At 40.0% G+C, this 11424-nt stretch overlaps 1 protein-coding gene across 1 annotated transcript; it reads left to right on the top strand.

Moving 5' to 3' along the window:
* The first annotated feature begins 1729 nt into the window (after positions 1-1729).
* LOC125462088 (parvalbumin alpha-like) lies at positions 1730-7214 on the top strand. The gene is made up of 5 exons (XM_048551595.2): positions 1730-1850; positions 2396-2460; positions 2904-3033; positions 5829-5938; positions 6921-7214. Exons 2-5 carry the CDS (start codon positions 2397-2399, stop codon positions 6944-6946), a joined length of 330 nt encoding a protein of 109 aa, XP_048407552.1. The 5' UTR covers positions 1730-1850; position 2396; the 3' UTR covers positions 6947-7214.
* Positions 7215-11424: the final 4210 nt, after the last annotated feature.

Genomic DNA, 11424 nt, shown 5'->3' with positions numbered 1-11424 from the left:
TGTCTCAGGAGAGCTTACCTGGTCTAGCCCACATGTGCCTCCAGATCCACCATCATATAATTAACTCAACTACCCTCTGAAATGGCCTAGTAAGTGACTGTATTCATAGAGAAGGGCAATTAGAGATGGAAAAATATACCGGATTTGCCAGTGATGTACACATCCCATGAAAGAATTAAACAAAAATTTTCTTCTTCATATTGCTGATCTGGAATCTCTCCCACTCTTACCATTGGCATCTGTTGGAAGGATTTGCAGGTTGGCATCTGACCTGTTTAGCCATTTTATGGATACACCTTCCTCAGGTCCTGGGTAGGAATCAAAATAGAGCTCCTAGTTCAGGGTCATGGATGCTATCCATCACCCCACAAGACCTCCTGAGCTGATAAGGAGGCTATTCCTGTTGGGAGTAGGTCCAAAACAAGGGGTGTAATGTTAAAATTAGAATCAGATCTGGAGTGATGTCAGGAAGCATTTCTTCATACAAAGAATATTGGAAATCTGGAACTCTCTTCCCTAAATGCTTGTTGAGACTGGAGGTCAGTTGAAGATTTATAAGTTGAGAACTGGTTGGTATGAAATGATAGGTTCAAAGCGTTGATAACCTCAGAACAAGGAAGTTTAAGGGAAGATTAATGGAAGCTGCAAAATCATGAAGTATTTTGTAAATAAAAGAGAAACTGTTTGCATTGGCGGAAGTGTCAGTGGCCACGGGTATAGATTTATGTTCATCTGTAAAAGAACCGGGGTGAGATGAAAGGGAAATATTTTGTATGCTGGAAATCTTAAAAACAAAACAGAAGATGTTGTAAAAACTCAGCAGTTCTTGTACCATCTGTGCAGAGAGAAGCAGAACTGACACTTTGAGTCAGATATGATCTTCTTCGTTCTGAAAAAGTGGTGTCCAACTGGAAACGTTAGTTCTTCTTTCCCTCTCCACAAATGCTGCCAGACCTGCTGAGTTTTCCAGCACTTTCCGTTTTAATTTAATGAGATGAGATTTTTTGGCAGCCAATTATTGGGGTCTGGATTGCGCTGGCTAAAAAGGAGTAGAAGCTGATTCAGTAGTAGTTCACGAAAAAAAACAGATAACGGCTGGATGGAAAAATTGCAAGGCTACACGAGAAAGAAAATTAATCGGATTGCTCACGGAAGGACCTATGGGATAAGTTGTGTCTTTCTGTGCAGTGTCGTTCTATGACTTCAATTAAATTGTCACGAAGCGCCACAAAGGGATTTGACAGCTGATTGAGCCAACTCAATCACACTAATCGCATTTACAAAGCAGAATTTGAAGAAAAGACAGGTAATATAGTGCGTGGAGAAGATGGGCAGAACGATCTCCCTCTGAGCTGTAAGTCTCCACGTTTGGCGACCAGAATGTTGAAAGGTGTGTACAGTTTTGTACTGCAGGAAAATTCCAATTTGTCGCCTTCACCCCACAAAAGACATTTATTTCTCATTTTCGTACCGTTTGAGTTCATCAAGATTTGTTTACGCGTTTGAAATAACATAGTATTTAAATTCTTGCAACAATTACAAAAATAGAGACCCCCGCCCCGTTTGTGTTTCAGGAATAATCACTGGACTTGTGATGTTATTGATCATTATTAAATATAAATTCTGTTCAGATAAAAATAGGTTTAAGAAAATGATTAGCTGGTAAGTTCATTTGACACTGATCCCTGGTCCGTGTTCAAGGAACCGCGATGACGATGAAATTTCAATTCTGCAAACGTCTTGCAAATTGAAGGGTATATAAGGAGCAGCGTGAATTAGAGCTGGGCACTGCACTTGCTCTCTTCACCTCCTGTTTCGCCTTTGAAAAGGATAGAAGATCCACCGAACAGGTGAGTTGTACCAGACTCCTCTCAATCTTCCTTCAGGTCTCATCACGGCAAAATTAACACATGCAACAACGAGGAACCAACCGCTATAAGAGGGAGAATAATATTCTTGTTTCGAGTCTTCGTTGTTTCTTCAGCCGATCTTCTCGCTGCCTTGGAATGCAAGAACTAATTTAACGCTGGACACTTGGGGGTGGGAAGCCCTGCAAGCCGGTGCATACTATTGGAACTTTCAAAAGTTGACCATCTATCCTCCGGGGACGGTGGAGTGGTACGAGTCTGTTCTTCGATCTCCTCATCACTGAAAGAAAGAATTGCTCACTCGGCCCAAGAAAGCTGGAACGAAGAAGACTCAATCGAGCAAGAATCCTCTCAGCAAGTGGAGACATGGTGCTGCCAAATCCCACTCATATAAAAACGTAACCGGACACTTAATCAGAAGGTGTAGAGAGGAGTCTTTTATTAAGTAGAGAAAATGTTGTTGTGCCCATAGGGGATGTACAAGCGAAAGCAGTGAGTGACTGATTCTTTTCATTGTTATTTTCCAGTATGGCTTCGATGACCGCAATACTGGAAGCTAAAGACATCGAGAAAGCCCTGGCGGAATGTGCCGGTGAAGTATTTGATTTTTCTTATGCCGTGTCTTAGCTGGACACCAAGAAATGGTTCCAGTTCCTCGTCGGCTATGTTCTTTCAAAAAGACATTGAAAACTCTCAACAACATGAGCAAGAATATTTTCATGGAAGGGAGGTCCCTTATTCTGAAATTGACCCCATGTTTTAAAAAAAAAGTTTATTTCATCCTTTAGGAATCTGTAGTTGAAATATGTCAATGTCTAAACAAGTTCATAGGAAATATGCCATCCCAAAACGTAAACAGTTAATTAAGAGCAGTTAAACCTTGAATTTGAGAAGCGTTTCTGATATTGTGGGGCTTATGCTACAGGGAAATCGATTCCTTTCAAATGTTCCGTGGCAAAGGAGGATTCAGGTGTTAGTTGGTGGAAGAGCTTCTTTGGTCTTATCTTTCCCTTTTTCCTCTTTCTCTCTCAACAGCAGGTGCATTCAATCACAAGACATTCTTCGTAACCAGCGGCTTGACCAAGAAGTCAGATGATGATCTTGCTGCAGTGTTTAACATCCTTGACCAGGATCAGAGTGGGTACATTGAAGTGAATGAGCTGAAGTAGGAATCCACTTTTATTTTGCTAAACAGTGTCTATTGATGATTGCATATTGAATACTCATTGCTCATCTCACCATATCTGTGCATCTGATATATCTCTCTCACACACACATGTACACTTACTCACACAGGTACCTTGCCTCAGGTCCTGACATTGCTACCAGAGCATTTGAATGTCTTGGAACACACATACATATAGTTGAGATTCATTTTCTATGCGTTTATGAACTTGTTCTTGCTTGGGTGAATTACACCACAAATTCCATTTCTTTATTCTTTAGTGTCCATTTCTTTTTGAAATGTAGATAGCCTCATTACTTTTTATATTCCCTCCTAAAGGTATTCGCTAATATTAAGACAAAATGATAATAGGAAGTGAACGCAGGAACTGGAGGAGGTCATTTAATCCCATGAGCCTGTTCTGCCATTCGTTGAGATCATAGCATGATGTGTAATCTAACATATTACTGACTTTTGCACAAACATCCTTAATATCATCAGATGATTAACAAAAATCAATGTCAGTTTCAAAATCATTGAATTAGAATGAATTGTTGTTTACAGAATGGAGTTCCAAACTTATGCTACCCTTTTGCATGTAGAAATGTTTCCACCCTCACTCTTGAGAGGTCTAGCAATAACTTTTAAACAATGCCATCTAGTCCTGGGCACCACAGTTAGCAAAATAGTTTCTCACTCTCTCTATCCTTTCTGTTCCTTTTAATATATTTGAAAGCTTGAAAGCTTTGATCAAATCAGGGATAAAAAAACCTTAGAAGAAAAGTGATATTAGACTTTGAGATAACACGGTGTGAAGCTGGATGAACACAGCAGGCCGTCACATCAGAGGAACAGGAAAGTTTGATGTTAAGGATATCGACCCGAAACGTCAAACTTTCCTGCTCCTCTGATGCTGCTTGGCCTGCTGTGTTCATCCAGCCTCACAACATGTTATCTCAGATTCTCCAGCATCAGCAGTTCCTACTACCTCTGATATTAGACTTTGTTTCTTTCCCCACTGTTGCTGCCAGACTTGCTGAGGTTTTCCACCACTTTCTATTTTTGTGTTATATGTAACTTAGTTTGTGTAATCTCTAAATTTAGTCACAAGACACTTTAGTTTTCATTCATAACAATTCCTGGAAAGGCAAAGAGAAGATGAGGCTCATAATAGCTTTTGTCGCTGCTCACTTGCTGCAAGGCAATGGGAGGCCATGTAACTTGTTACACTGTTGGCTACACCAGCTTTATGTTTTATGCTGTGTCTGCCTATATTCTTGCAGATATCGAATGAAACAAATAAATCTTGGTAAAATGAAAGCTGTAACAGAGACTGAGAATTTTTTCAACTTTTTTTAATTGTTTCACCCTAAATTTGAAACAATCAGAGAATAATTGCAGTTAAAATTTCCTAAGATAAATTATGAATACTTCCGGGGGTATTTCCCTGATGATTGGTTATACTTTGGTTTGGAAATTTTTTGAAGCATTGCTTCTCACAAATGACACCTGGTGTACCTTGGTACTTCTGTCCATCACTAGCAGATGTCCTGTGGTATTGCTCACTTGAGGGTGTGTTAATAATAAAATGAGACACGGAAAGGACTACATTTTCAAGAAGTGTGCACAATATTAATATTAATGACTTGGATGAGGGGATTGAAGGATGGGTCAGCAAGTTTGCAGACGACACAAAGGTTGGAGGTGTCGTTGACAGTATAGAGGGCTGTTGTAGGCTGCAACGGGACATTGACAGAGATGGGCTGAGAGGTGGCAGATGGAGTTCAACCTGGATAAATGCGAGGTGATGCATTTTGGAAGGTCGAATTTGAAAGCTGAGTACAGGATTACGGATAGGATTCTTGGCAGTGTGGAGGAACAGAGGGATCCATAGATACAGATACATAGATCCCTTAAAATGGCCACCCAAGTGGACAGGGTTGTTAAGAAAGCATATGGTGTTTTGGCTTTCATGAACAGGGGGATTGAGTTTAAGAGTCGTGAGATCTTGTTGCAGCTCTATAAAACTTTGGTTAGACTGCACTTGGAATACTGCGTCCAGTTCTGGTCGCCCTATTATAGGAAAGATGTGGATGCTTTGGAGAGGGTTCAGAGGAGGTTTACCAGGATGCTGCCTGGACTGGAGGGCTTATCTTATGAAGAGAGGTTGACTGAGCTCGGACTTTTTTCATTGGAGAAAAGGAGGAGGAGAGGGGACCTAACTGAGGTATACAAGATAATAAGAGGCATAGACAGAGTTGATAGCCAGAGACTATTTCCCAGGGCAGAAATGGCTAACACGAGGAGTCATAGTTTTAAGCTGGTTGGAGGAAAGTATAGAGGGGATGTCAGAGGCGGGTTCTTTACACAGAGTTGTGAGAGCATGGAATGCATTGCTAGCAGCAGTTGTGGAAGCAAGGTCATTGGGGTCATTTAAGAGACTGCTGGACATGCATATGGTCACAGAAATTTGAGGGTGCATCAATGAGGATCAATGGTCGGCACAACATCATGGGCTGAAGGGCCTGTTCTGTGCTGTACTGTTCTATGTTCTATGTTCTAATACAAATGGCTTCAAATTGATTGTATGTGAAAAATGTCTGACTATTTCAAACACTAATTTTGTGTGCCATCCTGTTTGTGATCCATTAATATCATATTTATGATAAATGTGTAGCAATAAAAATGTATGTATCTTTAATGTTTAATCTCAGAGTACACCCAGTCCATTGCTTTTGATTTGTTCCTAACTGTCATACTTCAGTGACTGACTTTGTTGTTTTTCTTGGTTTTAGACTGTTCCTTCAGAGCTTTTCTAAAAGTGCACGGGAACTGAATGACACTGAGACCAATGCGTTCCTTACTGCTGGCGACAGTGATCATGATGGCAAGATCGGAGTTGATGGTGTGTTAAGCCCTTTAACAGAACATATTTTGCTGCAGAAATTTAATAATGAGTAAAATTTATATATCGCAGTGTGGTATACTAGATTCCTTTCCATTTTATCTTAGCTAAGGTAATTTTTTTAGCGTTTTCCATTTTTGTAATCTTCATGCCCTGAAGTTACTGATTTTTGATTTATGGCCTGTTTCTCAATCACCTTATTACATTTTAGCTACCAGCCAGTTATTTCAGTTTTAAAAACAGAAAAACAAAAATAGGAACAGGAGTTGATCATCCATCCTCTCAGGGTTGCTCCACTGTTCAATGTGATTATGGCTGATCTTGTACCTCCACTCAATTTATCGTATCCTAAGGGCCATATCCCTTGATTTTCTGATAAATCTAAAGTCTTTTTGGTCTCTATCCTGAATGTACTCAATTATGGGATAGCCATAACCCTCTGGCGTTTCAATTCAAAAGATTCATATCACTCTGAGCAAGTAAATTCATCCTCATCTTAATCATAAATGATCAATCCATTGCCCTGATACCGTGTTTGGATGCCCCAGCCAAGGGAAATAATCTATAAGTGTCCACCTTGTAAGCCATCACTACCATCACTGTCAATACTTCATTGTCAATGGTTTGCTTAAGTAGAAAAAATTGAATTTACCAGTAAGGACCACTAAGTAGTGGTTGAACACAGGAGCCCCTAACTGAAGGGTACAGATTAAGACTGCAAGGTCATCAACACACCTTCCTCACTCCTCCCTCCCTTCTCCCTGCTCCCACACATTCCAGGGATCAAGTCTGGGTCAACCCAGTATAACACCAGGAAATGAATATGGAGTGTATTCAAAAGCTTCAAGTATTGAAAAGCCAATGCTTCATATTGATCAAATAGCTTAGGACAAATTCAAACTTCGTACTTATAAAGTTTTTATGAAAATATAATTGTATTACTTAAGCGCCTTCATTCTGAAATCTTTTGTTTATGTTCCAGAGTTCAAGAACATGGTCAAAGAATAAAGAAGCTAAAAGAAAAGGCCACTCTCTCAATGCTGAGCAGTTCAGACACCGTTACTATCATCGCATATAGCAAATGCATTTTTATTTATACATTTTGATACAGTTGAATGGCATGAATAAATGTCTAAATGTTGTTTCCTTTGTTGGAACTTTTTAACGGGGCATTTTCTGTGCAGTTTAATTGATATTTATTGTACGATATATTAATAGTGGAAAGAGCCTCAAATTGCTAAATTCACAAAATAATAAAGGTCACAGTTGAAAATAATTTCTTCAGCTGTTTTACTTGTGTCCCTTGGATGAATTGGAATGTCGTGTCTCTTTTTACTGATGTGTTTGGGAAGATTTGAAAGCATTACTTCAATTTTAAATAGCTTTAAATGAATGGAAGATTAGAGGTGCATATTCCCAATGGTTTGAATGAATAAAAAGTTGAAATCAAAGTGACTAATTTTAATCACTGTAGTTATTGAAACGAGATAAAACATATAAACACTAGCATAGGGACTAGAGCAGTACATGTAAAGATTTTTTTCTCCCCACTGATTCATTGTACATTATTTAAGTTTTCATTAGAAGTTAAAATCAAGACAGGGATGAATAGTTTGCTCTTGCAAAAATAAAGATGGGTAAGAATATAGCAGTATGGGTTTGAAAATTCACCACTATCTCTCCCCCTCCCCCAACAGGTTTAGGATCCCATTGTCAAAGTAATTCCCAAGTTAAATCAGAGACAGATGTATAACTTGGAAACGGTGATCTTGAATCTGATTACCCATTGCTTTACCACCCTATCTAAGGATTTCATTCCTCTGTTATGTCCCATTGATTATCTGCCTGGCACTCTGAATGGTTTAGTTCCTTCTCTCTGCCAGCTTTATTAGATGAAACTCTGAATGCCTGATCAGCAAGAATTACTCATGGCTCATACCAACTGCGAAGGAGGAAAGCAAGGAAGGCTAAGAATTTAGCGACTGTCACAGAACTTTGTCACATTTCCTCAAGGAGTGCAGAGGTTCAGGTGGTCCCTTCATTTGTTTCCATTTATCAAAATTATTGGTGTTTGTGTTTTCTTGCTCTGTTTGGCACACAACACCACAGAATACTTTTTACTTCAAATCTAGTATTTAAGAACACAAAGATGCAGACATTAGGATCCTAATCTAAACATAGTAAATGCAAGTGAAAACACTTCGTCATAATTTAATAGTCACAAAGTATAAACTGCAACTGTACTTCAGAGAGTACCTCATTGGATGACAACCCCTGTGGGACATCCTGAGGATGCAGTAGTCCAGCAGGTAAATGCAAGTTCTTTCTGCACAATCACACTTGTATCTAAAACTACCTGATCTCTTGAGGTGTTGCTCGTGGCTAGTCTTTTGGTTGTAGCATGATATCCATTGGTGTAATAATTGACATAAAGGGCTCAAGGCCAATTTTAGATGTCACCTACCATTTTTCAGCCCTTTTTAAGACTACAGATGCAAAAGGCAGTAAGATAATGAATCATTCAATAGAAAGCATGGCATAAAACAATGACTAAAGTGGAGCTTAGAATAACATGACCAGGAAGAAAACAGGGCAGCAGGGTGGTGACATGGTCGCTCGGTGGTTAGCACTACTACCTGATAGTGCCAGGGACCTGGGTTCAATTCCACCCTCAGGCGACTGTCTGCGTGGAGTTTACATGTTCTCCCCGTGTCTGTGTGGTTTTTCTTCGGGTGCTCCGGTTTCCTCCCACAGTCCAAAGATGTGCAGACTAGGTGGATTGGCCATGCTAAATTGCCCATAGTGTTCTGGGCTATGTAGATTAGGTGGGTTTTAGGGGAATGGGTCCTGGTGGGGATGCTCTGATGATCGTGTGGGCTTGTTGGGCCAAAGGGCCTGTTCTCACACTGTAGGGATTCTATTCTGTCATTTCTTTTATGAATAATTCAGAAGCAGAAAATTTGAAAGGTTATAAAGTTTTCAAAGGATGAGTTCAAGGCAGCAGAATTAGTATCTCTTTAAATAATTAATTTTTCACCCATGACCTGTGAGATATCACAGCTGATCTTGATCTGACCTCACATCCATTACTGTCTTCCAGCAGAGGTCAGTAGCATGAACCAAAACAAAGTTGCTGGAAAAGCTCAGCAGGTCTGGCAGCATCTGTGGAGCAGAAAACAGAGCTAACATTTCAGGTCCGGTCTTCCAGTCAGTAACATGAATGCTAGCCAGTTTTTATTTCCCCCTATCGTTCCAGCCCAGGATGTTGAAGACAGCTGTTCCCATCACCCCAATCCACCACACTCTGGCATTGGTTTCTGCAGAATACCTACCAAGAACTCATAGAATCATAGGGTAGAACAGCACAGACATAAACCCTTCGGCACAACCTGTCCATGCCAACCAGGTTTCCAAACCGAACTAGTCTCATTTTTCTACATTTGGCCCATATCCTTTGAAAGCTTTCTCTTCCATGTACCTAACCAAATGTCTTTTAAATGTTGTAATTGTACCCAGCTCTACCACTTCATCTGGCAGCTCGTTGAATAGAGGCACCACCCACTGTGTGAAAAAGTTGCCCCTCGGGTCCCTTTTAAATCTTTCACCTTCAACATGTTACCCTCTAGTTTTGGACTCCACTGTGCTGGGGAAAAGACCTCAGCTATCCACCTTATCTATGCCCCTCGTGATTTTATGAACCTCTATAAAATCACCATTCAGCTTCCTAGCTCGAAAGAAGGGCTAGCCTATCCAGCCTCTCCTTATAACGCAAACCTTTCAGTCTCAGTAACATCCTTGTAAATTTCTTTGCACCCTTTCTAATTTAATAATATCCTTCCTATAGCAGGGTGACCAGAACCGTATGCAGTACTCCAAATGTGACCTTACCAACGTCTTGCACAGCCATTGACGTCCCAACTTCTGTACTCAAAGCTCTGACTGAAGAAGACGAGAATGCTCGACGCTTTCTTCTCCACCCTGTCTACCTGTGATGCCACTTTCAGGGAACTGTGTCCCTGTATACCTTGTTCTCTCTGCTTAACAATACTCCCCAGGCCCCTGCCATTAACTGCATAAGTCCTGCCCTACTTTGTCTTACCAAAATTCGAAATATAAATCAACAGAAGATGTAATTACACAGTTCAGTGGTCAGAAGTCAAAACACAATATGGATTAATATTTCAGGTGATCACTCTCATCAAACAGAATTTGGAGCCAAAATGATGAGTTTTGTATGACTGGTGCTCATTAACCATTAACAGATATCGCATAAGTATGAAAATTGGATATCTTTCAAGGGCAGTGGAGAAGATTGAGGATCAGCTTGACTGAAACAACAAGAGGGTTGAGAGATTTCAGTTATGAAGTGTGAACAGAAAAGTCTTGGATTATCTTGATTATAATAGAGCTGTTAAAAGCTGTGCACATTTTCGCTGGGTGAAGATGGGTAGTAGGGGTGATAATCAGAGTTTACTAACTAGAGGACAAAAATTTAAGGGCCTCTAAATTAACAGAAAATACCATGAGCTGCAACATATAAGTTCACTGGGCAGGTAAATTGACTATTATTCCTGCCTCAAAATTCACATTTGAGGTCCTTGCCTGAAAAATGAACAGCCAATCTCCTCTGTTTGCCTTGTCTAAGGCAAATGTCAGGAACTGTGCTGGGCACCTCCAGATTTGAGTGCATATCTGGGTGCACAACAAGCCCTTAAAAGTAGCACAAATGCAGTGGATGCCATTTAATTCTGGGGTATCTGCTGATTGGCAGGTTGTCCTGAGAATGCTGCATGGGATGGGGTCAGAATCAGATGTGAAGGATACCATAGGGGTAGGGTAGGTAGATAATGAAATGAATTTGGTAGGTAATGGATAAGAACATGCAGAAGTTGTCAAGGGCTATTAGGGATTGGCACTAAACAGAACATTCACATCGTACAAATTAATCTTTAAAATTAATTAATTCATGACAACCTGGATTAAACCTGAGGCTTTCCTGTTTGCTATGTCTTGATACTTCAGAATATAGCTGATATGAATGGGAGAAGGGGGTGCATCCCCTTGGCATGTTCTGCCATTCCATTACATTGTGACTGATCTGTAGCTTAATGCATTCCATATCCCTTAACACCCATACGCAATGAAAAACTATCAAGATTACTTTTGACAGCTTTAATTGATCCTAGACACAACAGCATTTGGGGAGGATAGAGTTTCATAATTTACACTATCATTCCATCAGCATATGTTTTCTGACATCTCCCCGAACTGCTCAGTTCAAAATTTATGATCATGTCCTTCTCATTCTGGACTTCCTTGAGGGCCATCAATTGGTTTTGATGAATTGGTGTTTCGTAAATAGCAAGTAGCCCTTAACAGTAAATTCGGAAATCAGTTTGCATCAAAATTTGACCAGGCTTTTAATTAACCCTAGAAAGTAATAGGTAAATATGAGTGTTCCATCAGGGGTTAGGTATAAATAAGAA

Source organism: Stegostoma tigrinum, chromosome 23, assembly GCF_030684315.1.
Source record: "Stegostoma tigrinum isolate sSteTig4 chromosome 23, sSteTig4.hap1, whole genome shotgun sequence".
Classification (NCBI taxonomy): Eukaryota; Metazoa; Chordata; class Chondrichthyes; order Orectolobiformes; family Stegostomatidae; genus Stegostoma; species Stegostoma tigrinum.
The sequence above is the reverse complement of the archived record's forward strand: the minus strand, read 5'-3'. Positions and strand labels throughout refer to the sequence as shown.